This window comes from Poeciliopsis prolifica, unplaced genomic scaffold (genome assembly GCF_027474105.1).
Source record: "Poeciliopsis prolifica strain line A6 unplaced genomic scaffold, Auburn_PproV2 SCAFFOLD015, whole genome shotgun sequence".
Lineage (NCBI taxonomy): Eukaryota > Metazoa > Chordata > Actinopteri > Cyprinodontiformes > Poeciliidae > Poeciliopsis > Poeciliopsis prolifica.
The window spans coordinates 400,001-418,519 of record NW_026562390.1 but is presented as its reverse complement, the minus strand read 5'-3'; the positions used below and the strand labels follow the sequence as shown (position 1 = coordinate 418,519).

The 18,519-nt window shown below is 37.9% G+C and overlaps 2 protein-coding genes across 3 annotated transcripts; both read left to right on the top strand.

Annotated features, from left to right (window-relative positions):
• Positions 1-5,888, top strand: LOC129366340 (annexin A1-like). Its single transcript, XM_055040119.1, has 9 exons — positions 1-89; positions 609-722; positions 1,438-1,528; positions 2,578-2,714; positions 2,919-3,012; positions 3,910-4,005; positions 4,758-4,816; positions 5,617-5,739; positions 5,820-5,888. Exons 2-9 carry the CDS (start codon positions 675-677, stop codon positions 5,874-5,876), a joined length of 705 nt encoding a protein of 234 aa, XP_054896094.1. The 5' UTR covers positions 1-89; positions 609-674; the 3' UTR covers positions 5,877-5,888.
• Positions 5,889-7,644: 1,756 nt separating this feature from the next.
• LOC129366338 (uncharacterized) lies at positions 7,645-12,915 on the top strand. Of its 2 annotated transcripts, XM_055040118.1 has the most exons (8): positions 7,666-7,724; positions 8,288-8,370; positions 9,030-9,161; positions 9,296-9,413; positions 10,806-10,913; positions 11,900-11,978; positions 12,140-12,362; positions 12,506-12,915. In XM_055040118.1, the coding sequence occupies exons 3-8, from the start codon at positions 9,137-9,139 to the stop codon at positions 12,823-12,825; spliced, it is 873 nt and encodes a 290-aa protein (XP_054896093.1). In that variant the 5' UTR covers positions 7,666-7,724; positions 8,288-8,370; positions 9,030-9,136; the 3' UTR covers positions 12,826-12,915. The 2 variants fall into 2 exon arrangements, with proteins under 2 accessions (XP_054896092.1, XP_054896093.1); XM_055040117.1 differs by lacking the exon at positions 8,288-8,370 and having other exon boundaries at positions 7,645-7,724.
• Positions 12,916-18,519: the final 5,604 nt, after the last annotated feature.

Sequence of the window (18,519 nt, the reverse complement as noted above, 5' to 3'; positions counted from 1 at the left end):
ATGTGGATGTGATCGTTGCCATTCTGGTGAAGAGGAACAACGAGCAGAGGCAGAAAATTAAAGCCGTTTACGAATCGTCCTCTGGAAAAGTAAGTTGTTGCTGCACAAAGATGCAAAAGATGTAAAAATGGCGGACAGAGCAGAGAGATTACAGTTTTAAATAACTTAAAATGGCTGCAAAGACTTTTTTTATTATAATATAATATAAATTAAATTTAATTAAATGTGGGTTTAATTGAACAATAATAAAGTTCAGCAAGATTTTTGATCTTTCTTATTTTATATCATTGATTACTACAATAAAATGCAATGTTATGTAATTAGAGCTACTACAGGTTTATTAACAATGTCTCACAATAACATATTACATAAATACATTAATAAATAGAGGCACTTTAATTTCTGTAGATTTGGTGGGATATCTGATATTTTTGTTTAGCTTCATTTTCTATAGTGGAAACAAATATTTTTGATTAATGTGTTAAATTCTATTAATGGGACTTTTAATGAAACTTCAGGAACATCTCAGTAACTTCACCATAAAGTTTATTTAAGTAATTCAGGTTCAAAAGTGATAAAATAACTTTTGATGTTGTCATTTTCTCCAGAATCTGGTTGGATCCCTGAAGCCGGTCCTCAGGTCCGATTTGGAGGACGTGGTTCTGGCTCTGCTGATGCCTCCAGCTCATTTCGATGCCTTCCTGCTCAGGAGAGCCACCAAGGTAAACCGGCTCAGATTTACAATCCTAACTGTCAGCAAGATGAAAAATACTGAATCATTTTTATCTGCAGTGCGAATAAAACGAGTTTAAAATGCCACCATCCAAAATTATTAACATAAAAATGCACCTTTGTATTAAATATTAATATTTAAAATGAATTCACATAGATTATCTAGAAGTAGGGATTATGTAGAAGAAGTTCTCAGGATAATTTGTCTTTACTTTTGGTCCAACATTTGGTGCCTTTTACCTTTTGGAGGGAATTTAGTTTAAATGATGGTTCTGTCTCTTTTTTGTCCTGTTTATGCTGCAAAAATATAAAACCTTACCAAGTAACTTTGGTCTAGATTCTCATGCAAATATCGTAGTTCACTTTAACTAAGATATTTGAGAACTTCTCAGCAAAGTAGGATCTTGTTTTAAAGAAAATAATTCCTTAGTATTGATGAAACAGTTTTAGTCCTATTGGCAGATTATTTCACTTATAACAAGTAATTTTTTAAATTTATGTGAAACAAAAATTCTCCATCTGTATCAACCATCATGCACTGGCAGGACGATCTTGTTTCATTTCTGAATTGTTGTCAGGGGGCCACACAGACTCAGCCCAGGGGCCACATGTGGCCCGCGTTCCTCACTTTGGACCCCCCTGTGCTTTAGGATCAACGTTGCCGTGCGTTGCTGATAAATGTCGTCTCCCCGTCTGTTGCCACAGGGTCTGGGGACAGACGAGGACGTCCTGGTCGAGGTTCTGGCCACCAGATCCTACGCAGAACTTCAGGAAATAAAGAAAGTCTTCAAACAAGGTTTTTATACCAGACTCTCTGTTCACACCTGTTCTCATGTGATGTCACACCTGTTCTCATGTGATGTCACACCTGTTCTCATGTGACGTCACACCTGTTCTCATGTGACGTCACACCTGTTCTCATGTGATGTCACACCTGTTCTCATGTGATGTCACACCTGTTCTCATGTGACGTCACACCTGTTCTCATGTGACGTCACACCTGTTCTCATGTGACGTCACACCTGCAGGCGGTTGCTGTGACATCAGTAAACAAGCCAGAAACCAGGAAGTAGCTCTCGTTTTGTTCCTTTATAACTTATAAACAATAAAAGTTCATTAGAACGACTTCAGAACTCAATTAAGATAAAATATCTGTGATATTTACTGTAGTTCTTATGATGGAGCTAAATTAGCTCATCTAATGTCGATTATCTATGTGTTTGTTGCTGCATGTTCTTTCTCTCACAGTCACTTCAACAGTTTGAGTCTTTTATTGATCCGTTTAAACACCGACTGCATTCGTCTATAGATTTCAGCAGAACTCTTTGTTTACTGCATAATAATATGAGATCAAAATACTTCAAACACACAAAATCTGATCAAGTAATTTTGCTCTAATTTATACTGCAAATACCTTAGTACACTCGACATACAGCAAAGTAACTTGCAATTCACTTTTTAGCAACAAATAATTTTACTTGCATGGAAAAAATTGTTTGGTTGCAAGTGAAATAATCTGTCAGTTAAACTGGAACTTATTTAAAATCAATATTAAGGAATTGTTTACTAAAACCAAACTCATATATTTTGCTGAATTTGTGAATTGTAAGATATTTTTGTTCTTTTTCAAGTGTAATAAAATATTTACAGTAGAAACTCGGCCAGAAATACTTAAGTTATTGCAGTGATGGAACTCCAGCTCATGCAGGTCGATCCCGCCAGCAGCCATTTTGTTCCTGTTTCTTTCTCATTGGTCCAGACTGTCCACTTATTTTCTCTTTGTTATTCCTGAATCCATTTGTTCAGTTTAAAAGTTGAAGGTTTTGAGCTGAATCTTGTGGTCAGAGTACCAGAAGGAGCTGGAGCAGGTGATTAAGGATGAGACCAGCGGTGACTTCACCGCGGCGCTGCTGGCCATGCTGAACACCAAGAGATACCAGAACACTGTGGTGGACATGGAGCAGGCCAGAAAGGACGCCAAGGTAGAAATTAAATCAAGAAACGCAAATCTGAGTCATTCAGCTTTCTATATTTAATGATTTTTCTTTGTTTATTATTTTGATTTGTGTACAAGTATGAAAAAACCATAAGTTCTCGTGTTGAAGTTGAGATTTTAAGATTTAAGTATTTCTGCTTTTATCAGGCGACTAAATGTCCTCATTTCATTTTTATGTTTTCTTGTCCAGATTTTGTTTGAAGCTGGTGAAGGCATCGGAAAAGCAAACGTGTCGACCTTCATCAACATCCTGACCACGCGCAGCGGCCCGCAGCTTTCTAAAAGTGAGTCACAGAAACGTGTCAATTGTTGAGTTTCACTCCAAAGTGACGTTACACCTGGACAAACAGGTGGAGTCGCACTGACAGGTGACCGGGTCACACCTGGGCGCCAAACAGAAGACTGGCTGAAAAATATTCAATGACCTGAACAAGTTATGTCACAAGAATTTGATATGATGTTGAGTTTTAATCAGACAGGAAAACATCCAGGCCACTAGAGGGGGGAAGTTTCTGAGATTAAATTTAGGATTCTGATATTTTTATGGAAAAAAGTGTAAAAAGTGTTAATTAATATTTTCAAAAAGTCTGACATCTAGTTTTTTTTTGACAGGCTGAATTCTGGAAAAATTTTGAATTCTGAGATTAAAATTGAAATTTTGATAAATAAAAAAAATTGAATTCTGTTCTTTTTCCCCAAAAATTTCTGGACTTAAAGGGAAATTTAACATATGAGGAAAAACAGAAATTTTGAGATTAAAATTAGGATTGTGAGTCTAAAGGTAAAATTTTTGACATTTTCAGAAACATTTTTTAAAATTCTGGGGAAAAGCCAAAAGTTTTTAGATTAATTAGAATTTTGAGATTAGTGGTAGGATTCTAATATTTAGAAAAAGTCAGATTTCAGAGGATAAGCCAACATTTTGAGATTAGATTAGATTGAACAGGATATTTTAGTGGCCATAATCTTCTTCCATATGTTAAGTCTAATCCAATTCAACATTTACTCTCAGGTTTTCAAGAAAAAAAACACAAATATAAGTTCCAACTTCCACCATGTATTCTCCTGTTTTTCCTCATGGATACAATATCTTCTGCTTTACAGCAGGAATGTATTTAAAAGCAGTAACATATATTCAGGTCATTAGTTGAAATGAAAGTTGTGTTTTTGTTTCCTGCCAGCGTTCCAACATTATGCTGCCATCAGCGACCTGACGCTGCCTAAAGCCCTGCAGTTGGAGCTGAAGGGAGACATCGAGGATTGCCTCATCGACATCGGTGGGAAGGCCTGTCACCACAACTCATCAATCTCCCAACTAATAACATGATTAGTTATTAATGCTCTGAAATATGCAAAATATATTCATTTCTAAAGAAAATTTAACATTTTAAATATTCAGAATATTAGAATTTTATGTCTCACTTGTTGAATATGAAAAATAAATATGATGAATTGCTCCTTCTAGTGGTGGTTCTAGATGTGGCAGCACTTGTAAATCCAATAATTTCCACATTTACATCCTAATCAAATTTTTTACTTTTCAATCTCAGAAAATTGTTACATTTTTGAGTGTTTGACTTTTTTATTTCTCAAAATTTTCTGAAATTAATTTAAAAAGTTGAAAACTAAAATTTCTGCATTTTTTGGAGAAAATTTTTAGAATTAATCTTAAAATTTTGAGTTTTTTTTCTATAAAATGTTTGACTTTCGGAGCTCAAAAATTTGTCTAAAAATTGTGTTTTTTTGGCATAATTGTGCTATTTTTTTTTTTTATCTGCAAAGCCCCTAATATGTTGTTTACTCTTAGACTCGGATCGCAAACTGAACAGAAAATTGTTTATTTTTTGTTTGGTTTGACTCCATCAGAATCCTGCTGGTTTAAATGTTTCTCACCTTTTTGTTCATCTTGAAAAGTTTCTGGTTGAGCTGAACCCTGAAGCTCCACAGCTGGGAGACGCAGAAACATCTGGACTCTGTTGTTTTTGTCTGTGACAGAGTTTTTATTTTCCGTTTCCTCTTTCATGTCCAGTGAAATGCGCCTGGAACACACCGGCTTTCTTTGCTGAGAAACTCAATCGGGCCATGAAGGTGAGTGAACGCGTCTGCTGCTCCTAATTCCACTAATAACATGGTTAAAATAGGGATTACTCTGGATTATTACGGCTACAGTGTTCATATTTTACCATGTTTTAATAAACTCCTTAGTTTGGAGTCATATGGAAAGCCATCTTAACATAAAATCAGTTTTGTCTGTAATTAAATTCCAGATGTTTGAAAAATTGTTTTTTATGATGCCGTATTAATAGCAGTGTAGATAGAAAAAGGAAGAGAACACTAATGCTAAAAAAGATCAAAGTTTTATAATCTCAGGAATGTTCTGAAAAAAAAGTTGAAATTTCTGATTGAAATGTCAAATATTTGCTGGAAAATCTCAAATTTTGACTTTAATCTGAGAAAATTGCTAGAAAATCCTTTGACATTTCTGAGTTTGTAAAGTTCAAAATGTGGTGGAAAATTTTTAATTTTGAGATTCATCTAAAATGGTAAATTTCTGAGGCTGAAAGTTGAAAATTTGCTAGAAAAACTTCAGAAATGTTTAGTTTAATCTCAGAAATATTGCAGAAAAAACAAAGAAATGTCTGAATTTGATCATTATAAACTTTGTTGGAAAAACCAGAATCTTTATGTTTATCGCTGACATTTTCTAGAAAGTTGAAAATTTAACTTAACCAAACTAAGATATTTCTAAGATTGTTGACAGTTTTTTTATGCAACATACAGTTTTTGTTACATTAACATAACATAATAATTTAACCAAACTAAGATCCATAAAAAGGAATCAAAATGTCCAACTCAAACTTCATGTGGTCCATTTTGTGCCTTACCAGGGCCACGGTACGAGGGATCACACTCTGATCCGGATCCTGGTGAGCCGCTCCGAGGTCGACCTGCAGAAGGTCGTAGAGGAGTACCGGGCAATGTTTGACAGAACCCTCCATGAGGACATCGTGGTAAAATACGTTTCCCAAACTGTTTCTATGTTTACGTTTCAAACCACATCAATAATGATTTTTTATTTTTGTTTTAACAGAACGACACCAAAGGACATTATCAGAAAGTCCTGCTGGCTTTGTGCGGACCGTACTGAAAACCTGAAGACTTGAAAACCTGAAAACCTGAAGAACTGAAAACCTGACGACCTGAAAACCTGAAGACCTGAAGACCTGAAGACCTGAAAACCTGAAGAACTGAAAACCTGACGACCTGAAAACCTGAAAACCTGAAGACCTGAAGACCTGAAGACCTGAAAACCTGAAGACCTGAAAACCTGAAAATCTGAAAACCTGAAAACCTGAAAATCTGAAGACCTGAAAACCTGAAGACCTGAAGACCTGAAAACCAGAAGACCTGAAAACCTGAAACCCCGAAGACCTGAAGACCTGAAAACCTGAAAACCTGAAAATCTGAAGACCTGAAAAACAGAAGGCCTGAGGCAATTTTTATCCCGAAGTTACAGATCTGACTTGCCGACTTCCCTTAACTCCCTTCTTCCAACACGCCAGAGGCTGTTCACCTTGGAGACCTTGGAGACTTTGCTACCTGAAAACCTAAAAACCTGAAAACCTGAAGACCTGAAAACCTGAAAACCAGATGACCTGAAAACCTGAAAACCTGAAGACCTGAAAACCTGAAGACCTGAAAACCTGAAAACCAGATGACCTGAAAACCTGAAAACCTGAAGACCTGAAAACCTGAAAACCTCTGAGGAAGCAAAAATAAGTCAAATTTATGCTCTAATAAAGTTTTTCTTTCCATTTCTGTCTCTTTGTTTTATTGCTGCTAGTAGAAAAAATGCAAGCAGAAAAAAATACAGGAAGACTAAAAAACTTTGCTTGTTTATCTGTTTCAGTTTGAGATTATATCTGGAAATTATGATTAAATGGAGATGTGTCTGATCCAACATGCCTGCAGGAAAGACATTTTATAGTTTATACTGAGATTAATTGACACAAATTCAATAAAAATAACATTTTTTATCCCTAAGGGAAATTAAATGTTTTAACTGATATTATCTAAGGTTTTTCAGAGTTCACCAGAAACAGACAACTTTCACTTCCTCCACATGAATATGGTTTTTATTCACTACACAACAGACGTTTGATGCTTTTTTACAGTGTATTGATTTTTTCTGCAACTGTTTAAAAGTTATGAATCTCATTTGATTGAAAAAAACAAAGGAAGCTTGTATCCCAGTTCCACATCTCCACTAAAACTTTGCTATTATGAGTCATAATAGTGATTTAGCCGAGCCATAATTATGAGATAAAAGGCTTTACTTTCACTAGATTGGCAGAAATGGGTTTCTGTAAAACGTTGCAATACATCTGTTGTACTAATGATTTAAAAATACTGTTTTTAAACTCCAAAGATCAGTTTTTATTTGTACTTGATGTAACTGACAATTACCTGTCAAGGTGAACTGTGATTGTTTTTTTAGTACAGCAGAGAAAAAATTGAAGTATGTCGATGTAATTGTTTTAAATAGAATTTTATTTACTGTCACTTACTTTGTTTTGCATTGTAAAAATGTTTTGGGTCAGCGACGGCAACAAAAAGTAATCAGTAAAACAGAAGTAATTAAACAATCAATTGAAAACAAAACAAGAATTAGCAGGTTTTCATTTGACACAAAGAAATTATAAAATGTTATGAAAATGTAACGTTTTAAGACAAAACAATAAATATATTAAAATACTAGAATTGTAGCACAGAGCATCTGATTAGATACAAGAGATATGTTCAGAGTGAGACCTCTCGCCTCGCTGCAGCAAGCAGAAAGGGGCGGGGCTTGGCTCTGACAGAAGAAACTACAAATCAGGTAAGAAGTTCTGCAACATCTGTCACATTTTCTTTCAGTTTGAATTCACCGTTTAAGGTGTGGAACATTTGTTGCTCAGATTTTCTTCGTCAACCATTTGGATCATTTGAACAAACAGTAAGTTTTATTTTTTTATCCTTCTTGAACTTTGAGTTTAGGAACTTTCCTGCTAGTTTTTGCTCTCTGATGTTTAGAGAACATGTTCACTGCTTATTCAGATCCAAACATCCCATTTTCAAGGAGTCACTGGTTTCATCTTTCATTGTTCAGGTTCCTGAGTCAGAATCCAGAACCTCCTGTAAATCCTGGAGGTTGAATGTTCAGGTTCTCCCCCAAACATCCAACAAGCTGCCAACTCAACAGGTTCTGGTTCTGATAACTTTTTATCAGTCATATTTGGATCATTTAAAAACCCTTCATCAATAATCAATAATCAGACGTCATTCAGGTTGTAGTTTCCCCACCAATGAAGAGTCCAGTTGGTTCCAAGTTAAAACAGATTCTGGTTCCATTGGAGCTGAACAGAACCTGAAACAGCAGAATAACAGCAGCAGAACATTTGTGTTCGAACTGAGAGTTATGAGTAGATTTTATGTCTTCAGACGTCAACAGATAAACTTTTATCTGACAGTTCTCAGTCAAACCAGTCAAACCAGTTTCACCTCATTTCCACTGTTAAGGTTTGGTACCAGTCTGGTTCTGTTGGGTCTCAGTTTGTTGATCACATATTCTTGTTCAACTCTTTGGATCGTCTGAACAAACTGTAAGTTTGCTTTGTTTTCTACATGAACTTTGTCTTCAGAAACTTACAGCCAGTTTGTTATTTTTCTCTCTGATGTTTGGAGAAAATGTTTACCTTTAATTTCAGATCAAACTTTAATCTCTGTTGTTTGAAGGTTAATCTACAGGATTATTAATGAACTAGAATCAAATACGATGAACATTTGATGTTTTTGTTCTGGTCTGAACAAATTGACTCATGATTTTTTCCCATTCCATCAAACTCTGGTCTCCACCATTAAAGACAAACACAAGTTTCTCCTACTTTCATTCAAAAGGAAGTAGGACAAATGCTGCTATAGTAAGATGTGTTTAATTCGCATTACTTAATACTTAAACTTAATTGCATATAATCCACTTGTAGAGATTAATAATTAACTAATTAAAATCCTTCCTTTTCAGGTTGAATCAGTGAATGTAAATGTTGCTCCATGTCTCCATCTAGTGGACTGATAGTAGAAGTGCAGCAGCTGATGGCAGCTTCCTCTGCCTCTCTGCTGTCTGACTGCATTCACCTGACACTGATATGAAGCAGAGAAGAAGAGCCAATCAGAGGAGGAGCAGCTGATCTTTTTCCAGCACTAATGATGTAAGGATGATCAGAGTTGATGTGCAGATGAATGATGTGTGTTTCCTCTGCAGGTGAAGCTAGAAAGTGTGTGTGAGCTGATGTGAATTCAGCAGCATGGATCAGTGTGAGGACAGAGAGGAGGGAGTCCCTCCCTCTAAAACCACTCTGTGTGGGGAAGATGAGAGCCAGAGCAAAGGTCAGAGGTGAGGTCACCATCTCTAACTGTCCACAGCCCTTTTCACACAGCGTTCACTATATCAGGCCAGAACAGACGTGGTGATGAAGCTGCTGCTGCTCCTCTTTGCTGATTAAGTTTTAATCATCATGTTTCTGTCAGGATCCATCAGAGACTCAAACCAGAACGAGAACCAGAACCCAGCTGTCTCCTTTAAGAGCGACAGGTCAAAGGATTATTGGATTAACTTTCAATCTCCTGGATCTCCACCATCAGAGAGGTGAGTTGTTTCTAACTGCTGTAACTTCTGTTTATATCTGTTATTGTGGCCATGTGATGATAAGTTCTGTTGGGTTCTGTTGTCATAAATACATTGGACTGAATACCAGGTTATTTTCTTTTTATATGTCATACATCAATGACATTGATGTCTCTATGCTTACATGGTTCAATAATCAACTTAGGAACTTTGTATCATGGACTTTATTGGTCTCTATCAGAACCAAATATGTGTATTTGGGTTTTTGGTAACTAGATGTGACAATGGCCTCCAGTATAAGAACCAAGAGCTGACAGGTGTTGAACCCAGAAGGGAATACAAGTTATTGATTGCTGTGGTTGAGTCATTGTTAACGCTGTTGCCGTGTAACTGGATTAATTGGATTTTGTTCACAAATGGTTTCATCTGACTGGAACAAATTCAGAATCTGAACAAAAAGAAGATCTCTGGGATTGACTTTACATGCAATCAACAGGTATAAAATTAGCTGCTCAGTGCGTCTTAAAAAAGCCACAGTGGATCAATGCTTAACTATTACTTACGACAGCCAGTTTCATCCTGGCTACCAATGGCTGCAATGAAGTCCAACTAGATTGTTGGTAAATTAATAAAAGATCTTTGGAGTATTAATCAGGTCCGTTTAGATCCACAGTCTCTATCCATAGCTTTTCCAGGTCCATCTAGTTAACTAGGTCTAGAATCTCATCTGATTTCCAGATGTTTCCCTGATATCAAATAAACAATCATTCATGTAGTGATAATCCTCCCTAAAGGCCAGAACTAAATCATTACTGCTGAAGAATAACAGGAAACAAAATATCCAACCAGAATAAACTCACTTTTCTGCTTTAACCTCTAAAATATAAAATATAAAGAACAAAGAAAATCCTCAATCAGGACATAAACTATAATGTTGACATGACCACACATTTAACTGCATTGTATTCTATTTTGCATCAACTTAATTTTTCCAAATGAAACAGTCATTTATTTAATCAAATATTATAAACACACAAACAAAAAAGCAGAAGTGAATTTAATGTCTAGGTTGATATTAATATTAATATTGATATTAATATTGTTGTTTAAATCTGATGAATTATTAATGTTGAAAGAAAAATGTTTACATCGATTTTGTGATTCTGATTTTAAACATCACCAAAAATCTCAGGAACAGTTATTTCTGCTCTTTAAACAAGGCTGGACATTATTTAGGAGGATCAATGATCAGGAACATGTTGGAGGATTGGACCGGTTCTGATAGGATCATTTAGAACATGAAGTTGATGAAGTTCTGTTGTATCTCAAACAACTTTATTTTTCAAAGAGACAAAATAAAAATGATCTTTAAATCAAACAACAGAAAGTTTATAGTGAATGTTTTTCTATCAGGATCCATCAGAGACCAGAACCAGAACCGAGCTGTGTCTCATTTGAGAGTGACAGGTCAAAGGATCATCCCATTGACTTTAAATCTCCTGGATCTCCATCATCAGAGAGGTGAGCTGTATCTAATTGCTGTAACTCTGGAAACTGAACAGTAAGAACTCAGATGGTTCCAGTTATATTTCCAGAGGTTGATCCATTATCCACAGAAATCAGCTGCTCTGTTCTCATGAAAACACCTTCATATCTTTATCTCTGGATATTGATGATGATGTTCTGTTGCTTCCTGGCTCCATGTCAGACTAACAGGGATCACATTTCCACTGGGAAATACCTGGTAAAGCCATTCTGGTCCATCAGGACTTGGTTCCTGTGTGCATTGTGAGAGCAGTTCAGCAGGGAAGGAAAGCTTCATGATGTGGTTGGTGAGATCTGCTGGAACTCAACCAAACTGAGCTGATGTGGACCATCAGAGGTTCTGCTGGTTCTTAATGGGATCAGCAGGAACATTAAATCTTTACAACTACTTAGATCACCTGGTTCACTGCTCACATCCAGATGTCACTTCATGGACGTTTACCTTCTGATTGTCTCTGTGTGGACAGATACAATGTGAGCTCACTGGCTTCCAGGGATCTACAGGATCCATTTTAAAATCCTCTCTATAACATCCAGGAGAGGATCCCACATGGACACATCCACATATTTCAGACCTCCTCCATGTCCACATCACCTCAGATCTAGTCATTAGAACCTGATGGATGTCCCACACTGTCCTGAAGACCTGTGGGACAGAGCCTTCACTTCCACTGTCCCCAAGCTCTGGGAAACTGTCTCCACAGCATCAGATCTGCTGACAGTTTGGACTGTTTGAAGTCCAACTTCAAAATCATCTTTTTAAAATGGCTACTAGATTATTCTGGTGTTACTTTTCTTCATCTTTGTAGTTCATCTTCCTCTTTCTAAAGTCTTTGTATTTTGTTTATGTGACGGTCTATTTTTCTGCTTCAAGGGCTTTTATTGTGAAACTTTCGATGATTTAATGTTTCCTGTTGGATGAATAGTTTGAAACATCCTAATTGTTCCTGGTTCCTCCACAGAGTGGACCAGCAGAGCTCAGAGGTTCCCAGGGGTCCATCTGCCCAGCAGCTTCAAACACAGCTGGACTCCATATTTATGGTCTGTATATGAACAACAAATACTTTTCCATGAGTTCTGTTCAAAGTCACCTTCATGCTACACTGTGTAGACCAGAGGACTGTTAGTCTGTCCAACATCCATCTGGTGTTTGGCTCCATGATTTCACTCTGATGTTTCCTTCATCTATTATTCTGTTCCAGCTGCTGGAGGACAACATTGTTACTTTTGTGAAGAAAGAACTGAAGAAGATCCAGAAAGTTCTGAGTCCAGATTACCCAGAACATTCAATGATGTTGAATGATGAGGTGTTGGAAGGTGATGATGAAGAACAGAGGACGAGCAACAGAGAGGCAGTGATGAAGATCACACTGAACTTCCTGAGGATGATGAAGCAGGAAAAGCTGGCTGACCATCTGCAGCTCAGTAAGAGGATTTCTAAAGAGATTTGAATTGATAGATAAATTACACATTAACTGTTGGTTGAGGAGATTAAATCACATTTATTAAACTCATCTTCAGAAAATAATTTTATTTAGTTACAGATTTTATTTTTTCTCTTATTTTAGAACATCTTGCTGGAGTTTGTCAACATAAACTTAAATCTGGTCTGAAGAAGAAGTTCCAGTCTGTGTTTGAGGGAATTGCTAAAGCAGGAAGTCCAACCCTTCTGAACCAGATCTACACAGAGCTCTACATCACAGAGGGAGGGACTGGAGAGGTCAATGATGAACATGAGGTCAGACAGATTGAAACAGCATCCAGGAAACCACACAGACCAGAAACAACAATCAGACAAGAAGACATCTTTAAAGTCCCACCTGGAAGAGATCAACCAATCAGAACAGTGATGACAAAGGGAGTGGCTGGCATTGGAAAACAGTCCTAACACAGAAGTTCACTCTGGACTGGGCTGAAGACAAAGCCCACCAGAACATCCAGTTCATATTTCCATTCACCTTCAGAGAGCTGAATGTGCTGAAAGAGAAAGTTCAGCTTGGTGGAACTTGTTCATCAGTTCTTTACTGAAAGCAAAGAAATCTGCAGCTTTGAACACTTCCAGGTTCTGTTCATCTTTGATGGCTTGGATGAGAGTCGACTTCCACTGGACTTCCACAACAAGGAGATCCGACTGATGCTACAGAGTCCACCTCAGTGGATGTTCTGCTGACAAACCTCATCAGGGGAAACTGCTTCCCTCTGCTCTCCTCTGGATAACCACACGACCTGCAGCAGCCAATCAGATCCCTCCTCAGTGTGTTGGCATGGATAGAGGTCAGAGGGTTCAATGACCCTCAGAAGGAGGAGTACTTCAGGAAGAGATTCAGAGATAAGAAACAGGCCAGCAGGATCATCTCCCACATGAAGACATCACGAAGCCTCCACATCATGTGCCACATCCCAGTCTTCTGCTGGATCACTGCTACAGTTCTGGAGGATGTGTTGGAGACCAGAGAGGGAGGAGAGCTGCCCAGAACCCTGACTGAGATGTATATCCACTTCCTGGTGGTTCAGACCAAAGTGAAGAAGGTCAAGTATGATGGAGGAGCTGAAACAGATCCACACTGGTCCAGAGAGCATGAAGATGATTGAGTCTCTGGGAAACTGGCTTTTGATCAGCTGCAGAAAGGAAACCTGATCTTCTATGAATCAGACCTGACAGAGTGTGGCATCGATATCAGAGCAGCCTCAGTGTACTCAGGAGTGTTCACACAGATCTTTAAAGAGGAGAGAGGTCTGTACCAGGACAAGGTGTCTGCTTCGTCCATCTCAGTGTTCAGGAGTTTCTGGCTGCTCTTCATGTTCATCTGACCTTCATCAACTCTGGGGTCAACCTGATGGAAGAAACACAAAGATTTAATAAATCTTCATTACCTAATAAATTTGACCTAAAGACTCTCCATCAGAGAGCTGTTGACCAGGCCTTACAGAGTCCAAATGGACACCTGGACTTGTTCCTCCGCTTCCTCCTGGGACTTTCACTGCAGACCAATCAGAGACTCTTACAAGGTCTGCTGACAAAAACAGGAAGTAGTTCACAGACCAATCAGGAAACAGTTCAGTACATCAAGGAGAAGATCAGTGAGAATGTGTCTGCAGAGAAAAGCATCAATCTGTTCCACTGTCTGAATGAACTGAATGATCGTTCTCTAGTGAAGGAGATCCAACATTCTCTGAGTTCAGGAAGTCTCTCCACAGATAACTGTCTCCTGCTCAGTGGTCAGCTCTGGGTTTCATCTTAGTGTCATCAGGAAAAGATCTGGATGTGTTTGACATGAAGAAATACTCTGCTTCAGAGAAGGTTCTTCTGAGGCTGCTGCCAGTGGTTAAAGCCTCCAACAAAGCTCTGTAAGGACACACATTGTTAATGCAGTTATGTGCATAAAAATCTGCTATTGATGAGGTAAACATGTATTTATGTTTCAGATTATTTATAGGTGTATTATCTCTTCAAAATGTCTAAATTGAATAGTATTTTAGATTTTTGTCTTACTTCAGGTTAACTTAGAAAGTGAGCTATTACTGTTACAGGTTAAGTTTCTAAACTAACAAAAAGTAACTGTTAGAGATGGTCAATAAACTGGACTGATATTTTTAACAATATTAACACTGGTGTTATGCCAGATTTACCAAGATTTTATTTTTTTGTTTTTTACCAAATTAATTGTAAGAATAATTGATAGATTACTCGATTACTAAAATATTTGTTTTAAGCATCCCTAGTAAAATAAATTTTTCCAAAAAAGATTTTTTAATAACTTATTTTCTTCCCTGTCTCCTCAGACTAAGTAGCTGTAACCTTTCAGAAAGAAGCTGTAAAGCTCTGTCCTCAGTACTCAGCTCCCAGTCCTCCAGTCTCAGAGAACTGGACCTGAGTAACAACAACCTGCAGGATTCAGGAGTGAAGCTTCTCTCTGCTGGACTGAAGAGTCCAAACTGCAACCTGGAAAACTCTCAGGTAAAATGTTCTCAATCCTGGTGAAACCAGATTTCTGTTCATTACCTGCTATAAGATATTATGTAAATTTTATTTCAGTATCAGATTATTATTAGCAGCACCATGTCTGTGAAATATAACTACCAGTAATGAATAGTGAAGGTTCAACAGCGAGAGGAGAACCAGCATCTTTCACTGCCAGCTTGAAGACTTTTTCTAGTTATTTCTGACCGTGATCCTAATCCAGGTGACTGTTGGTAGTTGAGCTGTTTTACCTGCTGTCTGGTCGCTCAGGATGTCAATTTGTTCCTGCATTGAGCCTCAATGTAGCCAAACTCCATCAAATGCATGTTTTTAAATACCATATTAGATTAATTGTATTGATGCATTTAACATGCTTCACCTGTGAGGTAATTTTCCGCTGCAATACACAAACTTCCCCATTCACTATCAGAGTGTTATAGTTCCTCATGACAGGATTTGTTGCTGTGCAGTGAGAAGGAAAGAGGAGATGAGCTGCACATGCAGGAGGAGAAGGTAGATAAATGTGATCAGCAACAGGAGACAGTGATCACTGATCATACACTTTCATGGAAATCAGCTGATTATGATAGGTAACCAATCAATCAACTCACCTCTAATTAATTCATAAATATCGTGTTAGGAAGGTCTAAGGATGGAAATATATGCACTTATTTTGCAGAACAAACTTGGGATTAAATGGACTGTACAACTTTGCAAACAGCTGCTCATTAAAACATTAGGATTCTTTCACCTGGTGCTTAATGTACCTAGGAAACCAAACCATCTACTGGTATTTACTGATTATTTATCAGTACATTGTTTCCTAGTCTGCTGCTAGCAGGTGATGAGTAAAAGAGAGACAGACTCTCATATGCAACTATTCATGATGTTACATGTTGAAGCAGCAGAAATTCTCTTCTTTCTATTTAAAGTGTCACTGATTTAATGCAGTTCATTGTAGATTTTAATATTTCTCTCTCCAGTGTCCTTGTTTCCTGTAGTTCAGTTCTTCAAGTCTTGAGTCCCAACTATAGAATAAACCAGTTTATAATAAAAATATCATAACGTTTAGAAAAATATGACCTATATTTCAATCAGTCTAAGAATATTATTGACTGTAAAGTAACACAAACATTTGATGGATTATTAACAGATTTTCCTCCCTGTCTCCTCAGACTGAGTGGCTGTAACCTCTCAAAGAGAAGCTGTAAAGCTCTGTCCTCAGTTCACAGCTCCAAGTCCTCCAGTCTCAGAGAACTGGACCTGAGTAACAACAACCTGCAGGATTCAGGAGTGAAGCTTCTCTCTGCTGGACTGAAGAGTCCAAACTGCAACCTGGAAACTCTCAGGTAAAATGTTCTCAATCCTGGTGAAACCAGATTTCTATTCATTACCTGCTATAAGATATTATGTAAATTATTTCAGTATCAGATTATAACATCAATAGATGTCTGACTGTGATGAAGCTAATCATGCTAAGTCTTGACACATAACTCAGCTGGTTTTCATTTACTCCAGGCTGAAAGAGCCAAGAAGAGAGAATGTAGAAAGATGGAGATCAGGCTTTAACTGTTAGTGTAACGCTGGACACTTGACAGATTGTTGCATCATCAGAGTACAAAGAAGCATTATTGCAGATTCTTCCTCCAACCAGTTGTTAGACTTTCTCATTAATTTTACAAGTGATAAATTCAGATTTTTATTACCTACAGATTGAAGTAAAGTTTTATTACTTTTTAATGTTATTAACAGGTGAATCTCCAGTTTCTTGAGAGTTTTCCTCTCATGAAAATATCCAGTTCAGACTTTGGTTTCTACCTCAATGTTTTCTCATCATGTGATGAATTGTGTGTCTGCAGCTTATCAGGCTGTTTGGTCTCAGAGGAAGGCTGTGCTTCTCTGGCCTCAGCTCTGACCTCCAACCCCTCCCATCTGAAAGAGTTGGACCTGAGCAAACATCCAGGAGACTCAGGAGTGAAGCTGCTGTCGGCTGGACTGAAGGATCCAGACTGGAGACTGGAAGCTCTCAGGTATGGAGGAACCTGCTGCAGGAGCAGAGAAGGTCTGATAGAGGAGGAAGAGGGAGAAATGTCTTTAGTCAGTGATGATGGAGGAGGTTTAGTTTTTACTGATCACTTTAAGTTTTTATGTTTTTATCTCTGATCTTTGTTTAAACCTGTTAAATGGTTTTTATGCTTTTGGACACAAATATCTACATCCAATTAAAAACTGTAGGTACATTGTTTTCTAGTCTGCTGCTAGCAGGTGATGAGAAAAAGAGAGACAGACTCTCATATGTGACTATTCATGATGTTACATGTTGAAGCAGCAGAAATTCTCTACTTTCTATTGAAACTGTCACTGAATTAATGCAGTTCATTGTAGATTTAATATTTCTCTTTCCAGTGTCCTTGTTGGCTGTAGTTCAGTTCTTCTAGTCTCAAGTCCCAACTATAGAATAAACCAGTTTATTATTGTTACAACCCCCCCAAAAAGACCACTAAGGGTAAAATCCAGCGCTGTTTGTAACACAAAAAACAAACGGTTGATGTCTGAAGCAAAATGTGGATAATTTATTTACAGTGCAGGTAAATCAACTAAAACAAAGAACAGAACACAGGGAAGTGTTTATCTTCAGGGTCTCCAAGGCCAGAATAACAAACAAAACACACACCCCCTTGTCTAGCTAAGAAATTAAAAAGAACTTTCTAATGGTAAATAGAAAAAAGAAAGTACAAAACCTGAACTCCCTGGCTAGCCATCAAAACAGGAGAGAAATGGTTGAACACAAATGGCAGAAACCCTTACCAGCTTCCACTGTGAAAAAAAACAAACAAACAGGTTTTGGTTAGACAGACACTTCAAAAGGCACACAGCCAAAATCACTCAGTCAACAGTCCAAGTGTCAGATCAGGTCAAGGCCCAAAAGAGAAGGGATCCAACAATGGTTGTATGAAGCTCTTTATGGGGTGGCTGATGAGCTCCAACACATTTCACCTGTGCATCTGAAACACAGAGAGAGAGGACTCTTTATGAAGAGAGCCCTAGAGGTCAGTGACCGTACACTAATAAAGATATCATAAAGTTTAGAAAAATATGATCTATTTAAATCAGTCCAAGAAGAATATTGTTGACTGGAAAGTAACACAAATATTTGATGGATTAATACCAGATTTTCCTCCCTGTCTCCTCAGACTGAGTGGCTGTAACATCTCAGAGAGAAGCTGTGAAGCTCTGTCCTCAGTTCTCAGCTCCCAGTCCTCCAGTCTCAGAACTGGACTGAGTAACAACAACCTGCAGGATTCAGGAGTGAAGCTTCTCTCTGCTGGACTGAAGAGTCCAAACTGCAACCTGGAAACTCTCAGGTAACTCTGGGCCATCCATCCATCCATCCATCCATCCATCCATCCATCATCCATCCATCCATCCATCCATCCATCCATCCATCCATCCATCCATCCATCCATCCATCCATCCATCCATCCATCCATCCATCCATCCATCCATCATCCATCCATCCATCCACCATCCATCCCATCCATCCATCCATCCATCATCCATCCATCCATCCATCCATCCATCCATCCATCCATCCATCCATCCATCCCATCCATCCATCCA